The 17,757-nt window shown below is 45.2% G+C and overlaps 1 protein-coding gene across 2 annotated transcripts; it reads right to left on the bottom strand.

Moving 5' to 3' along the window:
* Positions 1 to 657: 657 nt before the first annotated feature.
* LOC118363893 (rho GTPase-activating protein 20-like) lies at positions 658 to 17,461 on the bottom strand. Of its 2 annotated transcripts, none has more exons than XM_052504017.1 (15): positions 16,938 to 17,461; positions 11,447 to 11,532; positions 9,580 to 9,750; positions 9,313 to 9,462; positions 8,863 to 8,904; positions 8,585 to 8,753; positions 8,408 to 8,474; positions 8,070 to 8,258; positions 7,661 to 7,839; positions 7,318 to 7,482; positions 5,912 to 6,036; positions 4,883 to 5,072; positions 3,924 to 4,026; positions 2,767 to 3,788; positions 658 to 2,660 (listed from the first exon to the last, which is right to left on the bottom strand). In XM_052504017.1, the coding sequence occupies exons 1-15, from the start codon at positions 17,031 to 17,033 to the stop codon at positions 1,830 to 1,832; spliced, it is 3,585 nt and encodes a 1,194-aa protein (XP_052359977.1). In that variant the 5' UTR covers positions 17,034 to 17,461; the 3' UTR covers positions 658 to 1,829. The 2 variants fall into 2 exon arrangements, with proteins under 2 accessions (XP_052359977.1, XP_052359976.1); XM_052504016.1 differs by having other exon boundaries at positions 7,661 to 7,842.
* Positions 17,462 to 17,757: the final 296 nt, after the last annotated feature.

Here is a 17,757-nt window from a genome sequence, read left to right on the forward strand (position 1 = left end):
TGTAGTTACTTTGGCAAGAGTCTTTTCAAACCATAGAACCAGAATCTGTTGATTTCGAATGCCTGCTGATCTCTTTCCAAACAGGAACCACATACAATCTACATCCGGGTTGGGAAACTGGCAGCCCCCCTTTTGTAGACAAATGTATTTTAATTTGGGTGGAGACTCAAGTCAGGGGCTCAATTTACCTTTGGGAATTATAATAGAATACACAAGGTGCAATTTAGAACTGTGGTTGTGCATCAGTAGTTTCTCTTATGTCAGTCACTGACAGTCGCCCTGATCTACATTTTGTAGATATTATTAGCTGGATCTATGTTGGAAGTTACTGCACCAAGCTAATTGGATGGCAACATGGCAGAATTAGATAAATTCTTACAGTCATTCAGAACAGCTTGGCATCAAACTGGAATTCTGGAGTCCCCAGGGTGCACCAGTCCTGCTGATTGAGGTGACAGTGGGTGATTGGCTGAACTTGAGTTCAGTGGGGTTTGGGTGTAGTTGAGTTTAATACAAACTTCAAAAGACAGTTTCCCAGGTGCTACTGGACTGAGAGAACATTTCAAAGAAAACGAAACAACGGCACCATTAGTCTTACTAGCCAAGGTGGTTTGTTTTATTTTATGATCTGATTATCTAATGCATTACACATCAAACGAGTGTAGTAGCCAGTTTAATTAAGCAGCGGCGGCATCTGCCAGCGTGTACAATCTCAATACAGCGTTTACACTTTAAACATTATAAAGCATCCTATGGGCACAAATACAAAAAGAGAACAAAGCACAATTTATGGTGTAGAAAGCTATGTGAAAATGCACATAACACAATTGGCAGCAATTAGTATGAAATGAATACCTTAAAGTAGAAAATAAGTTAACAATCATACTGCATATACTGTAAATTTACCGTACAGATTATATAATTCATGTATACTTGTCAGACAAACGGATCTATACAAACATAGGGCTCTATTCAATCCGCATCGTGGAAGTTCAGCTTTTGAGCGTGATTGAAATTTAAAGGCAACGTTCCCGCTTTAGCGGAGACTGCATTCGCGGTAAACGCTGCCTACTGTATGTCAGCTCAATCGGAAATTACCTTTACATTTCTATCGAGGAATCAGTAACGCTTCAGCGATACAGAGTGAATAGAGAACAACATCTCTGACACCCTGCCACATATACAGTACAGATTGAAATACAGAGTTTGAGAAATCTTTTGAGGAAACACCACAGCTGTAAGCTTAAAGCACTTTGCTTTGTCATTATCAACATTGCTTCATTGGCAGTCAAGATCGTCTTTGTTATTTACAAAATACTGTCAATGCAAAATCACAGCCTCGCATACACTGTCTAAATATGACACGGTTTAGTAAGGAATTTTTGTTTAAAAGTAAACGTTTTAGTAATCTTATACTGATCATAGGCAGTTCACTGCAAGGGTCCCTGTGACTAATCTCACATGTAATCCAATCAAATAGCCTGATCCCTAAAGTACATTTGTTCACTTCTGCGATCTAAAACGAAACTACATAATCTGAAACTACTCTTCCCTCGCTACTCCTAATACGTACATGATACATTCACTTCAGTGAGCTCTTTTAGTAGAATCTATAATAATATAGAATAGTCTTATTACCAATCGATTCTGAAAAGCAAAGTGCATTGTAAGTATAGGAATGTTTGTCCACAATAAGCAGAAGGTTGTTATATCTGTGATTCTCATAAGCGCTATGTTTTGATTCTGTTCTGGTCCTAAATGACTCTACCTGTACATTCACAGCTGTATGTAGAAGCATTTAGTGTGACTGTTCACAACCAGTGATGGTCTCACACGTAGGACTCTTCAGCAAAGAGCAGTTGGTCAAAGTCCGGCTCCAGCATGGGATCACTACACCTCCTGAGCCGCTCCCTCTGCCCCTGAATCAGGGATAGCGCCACCTGCTGACCACTATTGGGATTGCTGTGCGTGTGAGGCGAGAAATAGTCCCTCACAGCCTTGGTGGCAGAGGGAGACAGGCAAAACTTCGGAGCCCCGCTTTGGTCCGTGCAGGACACCTTCAACCCCAGGTCTTGGGACCCGTCCACTGACTTTGACCTCTGACCCAGTTTGGCCTCTCTGTGAAGCCTCTCTGGGTGTGAGGCCTTATCCAGAACCAGGGCTTCGCCTAGATGTGCTGCCCCAGGCTCGGAGCTCCGGCGCTGGGAGCACCTGCCCCCGGAGAGACCCTCATTACCTGGGGCTAGGGAGTGGGACTTCTGCCTGGCTAGGGACAAGCTGGGTCCACCCTGCCCAAAGAACACATGTTGGGGAGGGGTACGACTGCCCTGATTTGTGACATCATATCCTGTGTTGCTCGCTGCGCAGGCCTGGCTGTGTATCTCTCTCAGCTCTTTGACAGTGAGGGGTCTGTCTGTGGGCTGGGAGCAGGGAGAGTGGCAGGAGTGGAAATGCTCCTGGGACCTCTGGCGCGATGGTGGGCTCACCGAACCTTGACTGGATCGTCGGTCCTTGGTCACCCTGCCGCGATTCTGCAACCCTCCTGCCTTTGGGGGGCAGCTGGCCAGGCTGGACTTGGGCGGGTTCTCAGACGACTGTTTCAGCCCTCCTTTATCCTGACATGACTTGCTAGTGGGGAGAGTCTTGTTAGTGGAATCCACCTACAGAGAGAGAAAGAGAGAACTGATGAGTCTGTGTGAGAGAGAGAGAGAGAGACATTCCATGAATGAACAGTACTAATAAACAACCACATGTAATGGAACTCACCACACCCCCCTCCTCCTCCTGCTGCGACAGCGACAGTCTGCGGCCTCTCTTCAACCAGGTGTTGGGATGGAGCCCCTTGCAGCCCTTCAGCGTACCCCAGGAAGGGATCTCCTTCGGCGGGGAGATATTGGGACTGAGCCCCTGGCCTGGAGCCGGGGTGGGGATGGGTAGATTATGTTTTGAAGTAGGGGAAGATATGGGGGTTAGAGGGACAGGAGGGGCAGGAGGACCAGGAAGGACAGGAGGACCAGGGGAGGGAGTCAATTTTGCGGCGTTGGGTCCCACCCTGGGTTGCCAGAATGGAGCGGACTGGATGCTGGAGTGGGAGAGGAGGCTGTCCAGGGAGTCCACTGAGGAGCGTGTGGGGGTGGGGGAGGTGGGCGGCGAAGAGAGACTGGAGTAGCTCGCGTCCCGGCGTCGCGTCTGTGTACCTTGTGACCCCGAAGCCTCACACACACCCTTACTGCCATTCCACTCCCCTGTGTGTGTGAGTCCGTGTGTCTGTCCATCCTTCCGTAAGCTGTGAAACATCTCCCCACCTCCAGCCAGGTCATCGATGCTACCCAGCCTGTCTGCGTTCCCTGCCAGTTGCGCCACAAAGCTGGCCACAGAGTACCCTATGGCCGGCTCAGAGCACCTCCTCACCCCCATCCGAGGAGCTGGGGGGCTGGGACAGGAGGAGGGGGGCACAGCTGGGCTGAGTTTCCTGGTCCTACCTCGGGCTGGGGTTGAGGGCTGGAGGAGGTTGCCAGATCCAGGTTGTGTGATCGTATCACGGTGGTGGTGGTTGCCAGATTGGGGGTCTGTGGTGTCGGGGTCTGTGGTGTCAGGGTCTGTGTCCAGGTCGGGCTGCTCCTTGTCGCAGTCACTCAGGGTGAGGACCGAGTCCAGGCTGCCCTGCAGGGGCTTGGCTCTCCAGCGCCGCCGTGAGGTGTGGAGGCATGGAGACTCACTGCTGTCATCATTCAGCATGTTCTCCAGGCTGTCATAAGACGAGTCGGTCAGGTGGAAGGAAGACACGTCTGTGGAGAGAATGAGAAAGAGAGCGAGAGAGATGGACAGAGAGAGAGGAGAAAATTAGATGGTGTGTGCTTTTGAGCAGGGGAATCTTTGCATAAACAGAGATGTTAGTGTGTGTGTGTGTGTGTGAGAGATACCCGATTCGGCACGTTTCCGGGGTAGACCTCCAAACACGGAGGTGACATCCTCTCCCAGGACCTCCTGGCAGTGTTCTATCATATACCTCACCAGGTCACACACCTGGGGACAGGACAGGGGACAGGTCTTTAACCTGGAGGAACTACTACAGATACTGAGCTCCATGTATCTTTTTATTAGGCCTTGAGTTAAACAAACTAGCATTTAAGACACATCGTGTTTTTCTCATGAGAAATCAATCTCCAAGATAGAGAAGTGGGTCTATTCTTAGGACAAAGGGCTTCACAGCTTTCTAACTGCATGAAACAGGAACGCAGGAGTGACGTGAGTGATGGGAATTTACCAGATAACCTTCTCAGAGAAAGAACAATCTATTCCGAGTGGGTTGGACATTCCGTTGATATGGTGATGAACTGACACAAATGCAGCACCAAAATGGCTCTGATGGTTACATTGATGTCGCTCTGTCTGTATTTTCAGTCTCGGCACGTGAGATAAGCTTCTAGGGGCTATTGAACTGGCTATGGAACACATGAACTTACTTGTAACCTAAGACTTTGTTGCATAATACATTTTTGCTATGTTAGCAGAGCCGTCAGACAAATCTGTTAGCCATAGAATTAGAATGAACTGCTACACTATTAGAGAAAAAAACAACACCCATTGTGAGGGAAGGGTTAGAGTGTGTGTGTGTGTGCATCGCAAGACGAGTGTGAGAACAGTGCTGACCCTGCAGGCTGAAGGAAAAGCGTTGCATATTTCCTAGCGAGCCCATTATGTTTCCAGCTACCTTCTCATTACTGTTGAGTTCCCAGCTACATGTTAACTGTTACTCTACTGTGGTTTTCCAGTGTTTGAGTGACCATTCACTAGGTTACAGGATAAAGCCTTAAGTGGAGCCTAGCCTAGATAAAAGGTTAGGGGTCAAGGGAAAGTGCTTATGTGCATTTCTCCTCACCTTCTTGGCGCCCTCCCCCTCCACCTCGGGGCTGCTGGGGCCCGGAGCCCAGAGCATGCTGGGAGCAATGCACACAGACAGGTTGAAAGCATTCATCTGGTTGTCATGGGCGTTTTCCTGGATACCGTGCAGCACGGCGACAACGTGGCGTAGCAACAGGGCGTTCTCTTTGGGCAGTAGACCAATCAGCCTGCAGAGAAGGAGGGTCACAGATGGGTCAAAGGTTATTATTGGTTCTCAAAATGTTTATTTGGATCCCTATGAGCTTTTGTAGAAGCAGCAGCTACTCTTCCTGGGACTACAAAAAACACAACACATGACTCGTAACAAAACACTGTTAGACAAGGACAGTCACACACATTTAAAATACAACAAAATACAAATACAACTTGATTTGATTTGTGTAGGTACAAGCTGCCCCTAATGACTGATACGTGGTCAGATGTTTCTCATTAGCCTGATGGTTTTGATTAGGATTCAAGTAACATGGTAATCTGATCCTAGATCTGTCTTAAAGGGCTACCTCTACCTCCATCTGAACATGGACTCTGCTTTCCAGCACAGAAATGAATGATAACATAACAGTTCACTCACTCACTCACTCACTCACTCACTCACTCACTCACTCACTCACTCACTCACTCACTCACTCACTCGGCTCCCTTGTGACTGGGTGGAACGAATCGATAACAAATAGTTGAATGCCCAGGAGGAATATTCAGTTTGCCCAATATTTTCCTACTTTAAAGCGGCCTACAGTCGTGCTGAGGCTGTCCAGTCCTTCTCTTCAGTTCCCTAATCCTGTGCTCTGCCTGTTTAGAGAAGCTAGCTGAAAAGCTTTGTGAACCATTGAGATAAAACTCTCCATGATTAGAACACTGAGCTGAGGGAAGCAGTGGATCCTGGCACTCTTAAAACCCTATAGAGGAGTTTCCCTTTCATAACTAAATCACCTGGTTCATTACTCAGCCTATTACTGGGCGAGTAGGCTAATGCTGATACAGGTGAGGATGGAAAGTGTCTGTCTACCTCGTTAAATCCTGTGCCTGCTCCTCCTCCTCTGCCTCCTCCGATTCTGCTTCCTCCATCACATCCATCCACTGTTCATAGAGGTTGGAACACAGCAGACTGCCCGGAATGTTCCGCAGGAAGTCCTGAATGTCGAGACAGAGACCAGAGTCACTAGACTGACACAATTTATAGTGGAAAAAAATATACAACAGTAAAATGTCATTGAAGTTCATTTTGAGGTGAAGTTTTAGGTGGACACCTTCATTTGTCGTCATAGACTTTTAGATGTAACTGTTAACGTCTTCAGACTCACTCAGTGGATCTCGACCAGATTATGAGCTACTGATTAAATTGGACAACCTTCTCTATTTAGCGATCGTTTTTGTCACAGCCTGTGCTGCATTGCTACGGGCTCGTATGTGTCACCCATAGAGATATGAGTCGATAATTGGATTGACGACAACAACACACCACAAGGGCACAGGTGTAATGTAACACTTGGCAAGCAAGGACAATGTCCTTCCCTGACATTAGTCATTCACAAGGCTCAAAGGTCGACTTTGGGCACGAAAAACAGTCCAACTCCGCCTCTTTCTCAATTTTCAAACAGAAAATGGAGTGTGCCTTTGGTGGTCTGTTCGCTGCTCTGGCCCCTCAATGGTGGAACAAACTCCCTCACGACGCCAGGACAGCGGAGTCAATCACCACCTTCCGGAGACACCTGAAACCCCACCTCTTTAAGGAATACCTAGGATAGGATAAGTAATCCTTCTCACCCCCCCCCCCTTAAAAGATTTAGATGCACTATTGTAAAGTGGCATTTCCACTGGATGTCATAAGGTGAATGCACCAATTTGTAAGTCGCTCTGGATAAGAGCATCTGCTAAATGACTTAAATGTAAATGTAATGTAAATGTGGTCCATCGACGTGTCATTCTGGTCATGCTCGCCACGACTGACGTAGCTCGTTCGTTAGCTAAATGGAGCCGCTGTAGCTAGCCAGTAACTCCCCCTGTATGTGTTGATGTCATTTCACAGGTCGGAAGCCCTAGAGATCGGTAAGAAATTGCAGTTCTGCAGCCATTTTAAAGCATTAAATGACCTGGTTTGATGGTGCATTGATCAGTTATATAGTTTAAGGCGGTTATTTGAGTGTTTTTTTCCCCCCAACCTCAATACTACAGCATCAATCTGACAGCCGCATGTTTCTTTACAGCTTCATCTGCCACGGTCCTACAAGGTGACCAGATTTACTAAGCACAAAGGTTAAACCTGTTTTTCCTCAGGTGATGAAAGTACATTTGGTTCCACTTCACTTGAACCCTCCGCCTGCCATAAGGCCTACATAACACCACAACATTGGTATAATTGATGTAATTCTGCCACAGACTTCAGAGTTGTCTAGCGTGTTTTAGAGAGTGGACCTTAAACACAGCAGCGATGATGAAGACGTGCTCCCGTGACAGTGGGACATCCTGAGCCCCAGAGTCCAGTCTGTCCCTGAGTTCACGACACGCCCTCGCCCCCGCTGACCGTCGGAATATCCCCCGCGTGAATGGACCCTCGTTGTACAGAAACACCAGCATGTCCTAGTGACAGAGACAGAGAGACAGAGAGACAGACAGAGAGAGACAGAGAGAGAGACAGAGAGAGAGACAGAGAGAGAGACCGAGGTTGCAGATGTGAGTGATACATTTTCAACAGACTTCCTCAAATCACTGTGATGATGTCATTCGGAAGTCACTGCGACATCAGCGCCTCACTCACCATGACGGGCTTGGGCAGGGAGTTGTCCCAACAGATGGTGCTCAGCGATTGGCCAAACAGGTAGCCGGGGGCAGGAGAGGAGAGGTTTGTAGAGGAACTGTGGAGGTTAGGATTGGAGCCTTTCCAGAAAGCCCAGTTGATGAGAGAACGCCTTCGCTTGAAGGGCTTCTGAGCTGGGTCTACTGGAGAGAGATGTCAGGTCAGACAGGACGTGGTCACAACAGAGAGATCAAATCATTTGCAGTGCGACACAGGAGAGAGGAGAGAAAGGGAATCAATAGAGTAACAAGAGAAAGCGTGACACAAAAAACGAGCCAATTCTGGACCATCAGTAACAGACCAGTAATAGACCATTAATAAACCTTTTATTGACTGGTATTTGTACATTAAGCGCCTCCTCAGTCCTCACCAATCACAGGCGTTGTTGTTGTGGAGCTGCATCGGGTCTTTAGGATGAACTGGCACTGTTTGTCCACCTGTACCTGGTCGCGGTGCATCGCCCTCTGTCTGTCTGGAGGTGGAACTGTGTCCCTGCGGCCCGGATGGGCCAGGGGCTCCCGCATATGACTCATCTGGATACTGAAAGGAAACTCATGACCTGGGAGAGGGTTAGGGCGTAAAGGTAAGAGGTCAGGGGTTCCAGTAGGATTTAGTTCCAGGCTAGCACTAACACACCTGACTCAACACCTAATTCAACTAACACACCAGGGAAACAACCAGTAGACAAGACCTTAGTTAGAATCTCACCAATGAGAGGGTAAGGGTTGTTGTCCCTCTTGGAGCTTACCCACAGCTGGTAGTCCTTCACACAGCTCTATGGAACACAGACAAAGATATCCAAGATAAACAAAAACACTCGAAAAACTGCATTAGTCAAGATAACACAAGACACAAAAAAACAGTATTGCTCAGTTCTATACACACCGTGACACCAAACTGTTGAAGAGCGAGTCGGACAACCTCATTGGTTGAATCAGAGTTACTGACACCCAAGGTCTTACTGACGACCTGAGCACAACTCCCGATGCCTTTCCCAAACACCTTCAGTGGAATGGTTTTAGGATCATCCTTCTCCTTCTCCTCTTTTAATCGACTGGAAAAACAGGAAAGTTAGGATCCAGCCCACAGGCAGAACACATACTGGACACGCGTCAACATACGTTTACAGTAGAAGAAACCATGAAGGCTTGTCTGTTGCTCACCTTTTGAGCATGGAGAGCCATCTCTCCTTCTGGACCTCAGAGCTGGTAAAGATACACCATAAACGTCAGAACAACAACACGATCAACCTAAACATGTCAAATAAGAACCTAAACACATTCTACATCAACTTATAGAACCACCTGTAAAAATGTACCAGGTTGTAATATATACAACCTATAACGGTCATAATGTTTATCGGAGGAGGCTGGTGGGAGGAGCTACAGGAGGACAGACTCATTGTAATGGCTGGAATGGAGTAAATGGAACGGTATTAAAAACATCAAGCATATGGAAACCACATGCTTGACTCAGTTCCATTAATTCCATTACAATGAGCCCATCCTCCAATAGCTCCTCCCACCAGCCTCCCTGCTGTGTATATATAAGCAATGCTTCACTGCTCAGAAATACACAGTGCAGAGTGCAGACCCAGAATGTCTGTTGTGTACCTGAAGGTGACCACACAGTTGCAGGTGGGCCAGCCCATGACGAAGCTCCTCTCTGGGTTGGTGCTGCCCTCGCATACGTCCTCCATACACTGGGCTGTCCACATCTCACCCACACACACCTGGACCTTCAGCTTGAAGTGTGTGGGAGACCTGAGGATGACAAACAGATGTCAGAGACACACTCACACACACTCATTTTCATGTTCATTCACTGCAGTCATCCTCCCCCTCTATCTCCCACCTTCCTCATCCCTCTCTCGCTCTTACTTGGACTTGGCGATGATGAGGATGTCAGTGAAGAGGAAGAGGTCTCTGTCCTGAGTCTGCAGCCCTGTCTTCAGCGTGACGTGGCCGTGCAGGAGGAACGCCCTATCAGGACACAGGAACGACTGGACCAATGGGCACGTCTCTGGACACACAGGAACCAGGAAGCTCTCTCTGGGTAGAAAATATACATATACATCCAATCTAAATCTGGGTAGAAAGTATACATATACATCCAATCTAAATCTGGGTAGAAAATATACATATACATCCAATCTAAATCTGGGTAGAAAGTATACATATACATCCAATCTAAATCTGGGTAGAAAGTATACATATACATCCAATCTAAATCTGGGTAGAAAGTATACATATACATCCAATCTAAATCTGGGTAGAAAGTATACATATACATCCAATCTAAATCTGGGTAGAAAGTATACATATACATCCAATCTAAATCTGGGTAGAAAGTATACATATACATCCAATCTAAATCTGGGTAGAAAGTATACATATACATCCAATCTAAATCTGGGTAGAAAGTATACATATACATCCAATCTAAACACAGTTTTCCAGAATAAATAAATATATTCTTTCCTTACCAAATTATACAACCGAAACAAAAGGTTCAAAAAAATTATGCAGGAAATTCAGTTCAGGGAATCAACATTATGGGGTATGTGGTTGTGATTGAAGTGTGTAATTAAATGGAATGTGACCCTGCTGTGAAAGGGGTCAGTTAGGTTAGTAGTCACCAGGGCGGATGAACACACCTCCAGTATCTCTTTAATATGGTTATTCACTGCCCTGGACAGAGTGTCAAAGCCAGGGATATTAATAGATCCCAGATCCTGATTGGGATGGATTAGCTATCTGAGAGGATTAGCGATGCCTGAGAGGAGAACCACTCTAGGACTAGGAGCTTGGTGTTTGTGTGTATGTGTAACAACAACTGGAGATCATTGTGAACCATTCACTTCACAACTGCCTTGACATATAGCATGTGAACACACACACAAACAGATGGAAAAACTCTGTTCCTCTCTTTGTAATGAAGTCGTTCCACTCCTTCCTGTTAAGCGTCTGTAGTGTGGTGCAGATTATGAGATCACCCCTCTGAGTATTTGGAAGACATAGACGCAACTCTCACTCAATTAAAGAACTTGGTCCAGCTCCTTCCACTCCTCTCAATCACAGCTCAGAGTCCCAAGGGTCGTCTAAGCAGTAATGACCCTGTCACACATCCAGGCTGGGAGGAGGATGTCTGGTCTGTCTCCCTGTTTGGGTCAGTCCTTTTAGACAGCTAACTCATACTGATAACACACTCTTAGAACAAAAGGCTGCTATCTAGATCCTAAAAGGCTGTCCCCGTAGGAGAACCCTTTGAAGAACCCTTTCCACATAGGTTTATCCTATGGGGAGAGCCATAGAACCTGTTTTTTTTTATATATTTTTTATAAAGAGTGCACTGCTGTCTCCTGTTTGACCAGGGTACACACGTACACACACACACACTTACAAAAACACACATGCACACACAGACACTCACTCGCACGCACACACAAACTCACAGACTGTCTCCTCAGGTTCAGCCAGAGTGACCCTTGACCTCTCTGATGTATGATCATCACAATCCATGGCCACTTCTCTAGCCAAGAGAGAACCATAGAAATAGAATGGAAACTGTTGACTTAGAGCTCTACCTTGAGAGCTGAATCCTAACTGGAAAACCCACTTAACTCAAGCGCCGCGTGTGATATTGATGGGAGATTTGCAGGAAAAGTTGAGTTGTGTAATTTTTGTTGAGCTATGATTTGACCTTTACACCTAGTTTATGTGAAATGTCCCTGGTCCCACAACGTACCTGGAGAAAGTTCTGGATCTGGTCAGGGCTTTGTTGATGACCAAAGAGGGAGCGGACTGTCGACGATGGCTCAGAGACTTCATCCTCTGTGGAGGAGAGAGAGAGGGGTATGATAGGGGTGGAGATGGAGGGAAACAGGGAGAGAGAGGGGTACAATATGGATGGAAATGGAGGGAAACAGAGAGAGCTGTACAGACACAGCAGAGACTGATCCAACAGCCCAAATATGTCTTCAACTCTGACTAATGTTCTCTAATGGGTTTTACCTTATTTACAGTACACAGCAGCAGCTGGCTGGCTGGACAGACACATACAGCGTATAAACAACGGTTAAAAAGCATACTGTGGTGCAGCCTAGACATTGGTTAAAAAGCATACTGTGGTGCAGCCTAGACATTGGTTAAAAAGCATACTGTGGTGCAGCCTAGACATTGGTTAAAAAGCATACTGTGGTGCAGCCTAGACATTGGTTAAAAAGCATACTGTGGTGCAGCCTAGACATTGGTTAAAAAGCATACTGTGGTGCAGCCTAGACATTGGTTAAAAAGCATACTGTGGTGCAGCCTAGACATTGGTTAAAAGCATACTGTGGTGCAGCCTAGACATTGGTTAAAAAGCATACTGTGGTGCAGCCTAGACATTGGTTAAAAAGCATACTGTGGTGCAGCCTAGACATTGGTTAAAAAGCATACTGTGGTGCAGCCTAGACATTGGTTAAAAAGCATACTGTGGTGCAGCCTAGACATTGGTTAAAAAGCATACTGTGGTGCAGCCTAGACATTGGTTAAAAAAACTGTGGTGCAGCCTATTGGTTGTGGTGCAGCCTAGACATTGGTTAAAAAGCATACTGTGGTGCAGCCTAGACATTGGTTAAAAAGCATACTGTGGTGCAGCCTAGACATTGGTTAAAAAGCATACTGTGGTGCAGCCTAGACATTGGTTAAAAAGCATACTGTGGTGCAGCCTAGACATTGGTTAAAAAGCATACTGTGGTGCAGCCTAGACATTGGTTAAAAAGCATACTGTGGTGCAGCCTAGACATTGGTTAAAAAGCATACTGTGGTGCAGCCTAGATATTGGTTAAAAAGCATACTGTGGTGCAGCCTAGACATTGGTTAAAAAGCATACTGTGTTGCAGCCTAGACATTGGTTAAAAAGCATACTGTGGTGCAGCCTAGACATTGCACAAGTCCGAGGTAAAGAGATATCACATACATCTAGTGTAAATGTTAACTCGCCATCAACTTTGGTGTCAGCAGTCACCGCTAGAATGGCCTCCAAACGGACAGTTTGAGGGAAGTGAAATTTACAATGGAGGTTTCAATTATATAACAGGGCTGAGGTGTCCCCTCTGACAGGAGAGGACTGGGGTTCTTTCTCATTGAGGGATGTCTCCTGTAAGTGTAGACTGTAGGGAGCTCTGGAGAGACTTTCCTTTTGAGGGACAACACATGTCATTCATTAATTGGGAGTCCAAATTGGATTAGAGGGTGGATGATCTTATTTTAAGGTAGAAAATATAAAGTGAATACGTAAATCAGATGTTATTCCTCTGTGAAATCTACAGGTAACCCTGTGTACAACTTTGGGGTCAGTCATACCTCCTCTGAGGTCACCAATGTACAGCTGATTAATTGCATTAAAACATGTTACCAGCAGGGTTGGGTAGGTTTACTTTCTAAATGTAATCTGTTACAGTTACTAGTTAGTTACCTGTCCAAAATTGTAATCAGTAACCTAACTTTTGGATTACCCAAACTCAGTAACGCAATCTGATTACATTCAGTTACTTTTAGATTACTTTCCCCTTAAGAGGCATTAGAAGACAAAAATGTATTTTACCAATTGAACAACATCTATTGCAGGATAAATCCATGTTAAAGTTAAATTAGCTGGCCATATATGGATGTTACATTTGACTTTATGGGTTGGTTATGTAGACTTCTCCTAACCCATCGCTTTCTACTACATATAACAATAAAAAGATTACATTACATATATTAATGTACAAAATAAGTCAAAAATGGATGTAGCAACTACAGATTGCCCCTTTAAGTCTATCAAAAGTGTGCAACTTTGAGCATGTGTCCAGTAGGCCTATGGACTTTTTCTTTTATCAGCATGAATTTGACTGAGCAATAAAAGCCCACTTTTAGGCTGGGATCCGCACTATGCAGCTGTTGCAAGAGCCCATTTTTCACTGGCTGTCCACTGGTTTCAAAAACAATGATTGATAGGCAGCTTAAACTTCTTGAATTCAACCATTATCGGGTTCAAATACACATTTAGATTTGTGAACAGACATCCACAACACGTAAGGCGCTAAATGAGAGAGCAGCAGTGTGTTTCACATCATTGAGCTATGTAGATATCAATAATAAGTGATATCTGTATGCAGTAGACTACACCACTGCTGTCATCCTGACCTCCAAGCGTTTATTCACATTGGATGGCGACAGCAGTCGCACCATTGGAAGACATAGATTGGACTGTAGCCTACAAAAACCCATTCCTGCTCTTTTCATGTGATTCATCAAACACATGTGGTGTGTCATCCTAGTGGTCTCTGATTTATGGTCAGTCTCGCTCAGGTGGAACAAACTTCAAATTTGCACCTTTTTTCAATACCGATTTGAGTGTCATTGAGAAAACAGAGAAGAGTCCAAGATTTGTTTTGCAAAAATCCTGAATTTAAAAGTAATCATCTACTTTGTCAAAAGTATCTGTAATCTGATTACAATATTTTTGCTGTTAAACGGATTACAGTTACCGTTTTGTTGTAATCCCTTACATGTAACGGATTACATGTAATCTGTTACTCCCCAACCCTGGTTACCAGAGTAGTTGGTTATTATTAATACATGGCACATGGGCAACAATGTAAAGCAATGCCTGTTCTATCTCAAAGTAAACAGCTAAATAACATGTTATTCTGAACTGTACAGATAATGACTTTAGGCATAATCAAGTTCCCTCAATGAACCACTTATTTATGTTAAGCCCATCAGGGTTATCTAGCCTGCTGGTCAGCAGCCAAATCTGTTAACCTAAACAGTTAGGACCTATCCTGTGATGACATCAGCTGTCACTACTGGTTATAAGGAAGGCATCTATACTACATTAGTAATGACAGTTATTATGACACAGTAATATACAGTGCATTGGAAAGTAATCAGAACCCTTGACCTTTTCCACATTATGTTACGTTACAGCCTTATTCTAAATTGATGAAATTACCCCCCTCCCTCATCTAAACACAATATCCCATAATGACAAAGAGAAAACAGGTTTTAGAATTTTTTGCAAAAACAGAAATACCTTATTTACATAACTATTCAGACCCTTTGATAGGAGATTCGAAATTGAGCTCAGATGCATCCTGTTTCCATTGATCATTTAATCATCGTTAAGATGTTTCTACAACTTGATTAGACTCCAACTGTGGTAAATTCAATTGACTGGACATGATTTGGAAAGGCACACACCTGTTAATATAAGGTCCCACAGTTGACAGTGCATGTCCGAGCAAAAACCAAGCCATGAGGTCGAAGGAATTGTCCGTAGAGCTGAGACAGGATTGTGTCGAGGCACAGATCTGGGGAAGGGTACCAAAACATTTCTGCAGCTTTGAAGGTCCCGAAGAACACAGTGGCCTCCATCATTCTTAAATGGGAGAAGTTGGGAACCACCAAGACTCTTTCTAGAGCTGGCTGCCCCACCAAACAGAGCAATCGGGGGAGAAGGGCCGTGGTCAGGGAGGTGACCAAAAACCTGATGGTCACTCTGACAGAGCTCCTCTGTGGGAGAACCTTCCAGAAGGACAACTATCTCTGCAGCACTCCGCCAATCAGGCCTTTATGGTAGAGTGGCCAGACGGATGCCACTCCTCAGTAAAAGGCACATGACAGCCCGCTTGGAGTTTGCCAAAAGGCACCTAAAGACCCTCAGACCATGAGAAACAAGATTCTTTGGTCTGATGAAACCAATATTGAACTCTTTGGCCTGAATGCCAAGCGTCACGTCTGGAGGAAACCTGGCGCCATCCCTACCGTAAGAGTGGTAGAATCATGCTGTGGGGATGTGTTTCAGCAGCAAGGACTGGAAGACTAGTCAGGATTGAGGGGAAGATGAACAGAGCAAAATACAGAGTAGATCCTTGGTGAAAACCTGCTCCAAAGTGCTCAGGACCTCAGACTGGGGCGAAGGTTCACATTCCAACAGGACAACGACCCTAAGCACACAGCCAAGACAACGCAAGAGTTGCTTCGGGACAAGTCTCTGAATGTGCTTGAGTGGCCAGCCAGAGCCCGGACTTGAACCCAATCTAGCATCCAATCCAGAGACCTGAAAATATCTGTGCAGCAACGCTCCCCATCCAACCTGACAGAGCGTGACAGGATCTCCAGAGAAGAATGGGAGAAAGTCCCCAAATACAGGTGTGCCAAGCTTTGTAGCGTCATACCCAAGAAGACTGGAGGATGTAATCACTGCCAAAGGGGCTTCATCAAACTACTGAGTCAAGGGTCTGAATACTTATGTAAAGGTCATATTTCTGGTTTATACATTTGCAAACATTTCTAAAAACCTGTTTTTGGTTTGTCATTATGTGGTATTGTGTGTAGATTGATGGGAAAAAAAACAATTTAATACATTTTAGAATAAGGCTGTAATGTAACAAAACGAGGGAAAAGTCAAGGGGTCTGAATACTTTCTGAATGCACCGTAGGTCTGGTGACTGGATAGATAAATTAAACAGTTTTAATAACTATAAATTACTGAAGCAGTCACTGTATTAATGGCAGGCTTGCTTATATCTGCTATTTCCACACAAAGCAGAGCAGTGGGTAAAACCTATTGCAAAAGGGTTCCAGTCCCCACGCAGCCAGACACTATAGTGGTGCCAGAGACTGGAATACCCGGCTACAGAACACCACAGCTTTTACACAAACACAACTACTGATTCAGAAGACTGCGGAGGGGGAATCTATACATTCCAACTGTTGATCATTGTCCTATAATAACCTACAGTTGGCTATATTATAAAAGCCTAAGGTTTCAAACGAAGGTGTCATATTTGATATACTGCATAAGATCTATGGTTTCAGAGCATTGAAACGCTTTTGAAATGTCACCAATTCACATATACGCATGGATATGCAACAAGTAGTGCTGTTTTCAGAAAATAACTGAGTTGCATGGGCCTAATTCCTGGGTCTGTCCATGGATATTCAGATTAGTATCTACAACCGGGGGTTCGGTTTAACGGCGATTTACTCCCTCCTCCTGCGAACACCGAGTCCGAACATAGCACCGGCAATCCCCGTGTGAGTCAGTGCGCTACGGGGCACAGAGCGCGTAACATCACAATTGCAATAAGCTACTTTACCAAAAAAAAGTATTTTCACTGTTTTGAAACGCATAACAAATCACACACACATTAATGTGAATGAGTGCGTAAAAACACATGATTTGGCCTATCACGTTAATTTACCCTCTTGTGTTCATGTTGCGTGCTGGTCTTGGACTCGCCGGTGAGTGAGGTCCTGCGGCTCAGCTCGTTCTGTTGCTGTGGTGACATGGTTTCCATCCAGGTAGAGTTCCGCGGGAAAAGGGGAGCTGCAACCGCGCTCTAGTGTCCCAAAGCTACCCAAAGACGAAGTAAAGAAAGAAACTCCATAAAAGTACCTATTCGTTAGAAGCATTCCACCCATGCGTCGCTGTGCATGTGCGAAAGAAAGGTCAATTTTCCTGTCGACACCTTGCAGTCCAACCAAAGTCGTATAAACTACGCACAGGATCTGTATACGGTATTATGCTCGTCGTGGTTGAAAATGAGATTTCAGTTGTCTGGTGTTGAAAACGAACTGTCTAAGCCATGCACATCTTCACAATTTATAGGTCCTCTAAGCACGCACCTCACTCAGGCTCTCCACACACTGAAACAAATTGGCTGTGTCAATTCTTTACACACGAGCTCGTGAGCCCTGTGGAGTCGGCGCCTCGGTGGCCCCTGGGTCCTACTGCAGACCGTGTCTGGTAGAGAATAGTTGGTTATTTTAAATAAAAATATCTGAGGGAAAATGGACCAGGTAACATTTCAATGGGAGTGGGGACTATGTTACAAGCTTGATAACAAAAAATCGTATGTGCTTGTTGTATTCCTCCAAGACTTGAGGTGAGCTTTGAAGTTTAGACTTGTTAGACTTGTGAAAAACACTATTCTTATTATCATGATCAGCAGGAATGAGACATGATATACATTCATTAACAGGTGGTCAGTGTAATAGACAAGAGGGCGCTGTGCCCACTGT

Source organism: Oncorhynchus keta, unplaced genomic scaffold (assembly GCF_023373465.1).
Source record: "Oncorhynchus keta strain PuntledgeMale-10-30-2019 unplaced genomic scaffold, Oket_V2 Un_contig_1863_pilon_pilon, whole genome shotgun sequence".
NCBI lineage: Eukaryota > Metazoa > Chordata > Actinopteri > Salmoniformes > Salmonidae > Oncorhynchus > Oncorhynchus keta.

Coding starts and splice junctions, on each gene's coding strand:
- LOC118363893 (XM_052504016.1), bottom strand. CDS start 17,033: ATGGAAACCATGTCACCACAGCAACAGAACGAGCTGAGCCGCAGGACC. Junction 9,751..11,446: donor AGATCCAGAACTTTCTCCAG/GTACGTTGTGGG, acceptor TTTTCTACCCAG/AGAGAGCTTCCTGGTTCCTG. Junction 2,661..2,766: donor AGGAGGAGGAGGGGGGTGTG/GTGAGTTCCATT, acceptor CTCTCTCTGTAG/GTGGATTCCACTAACAAGAC.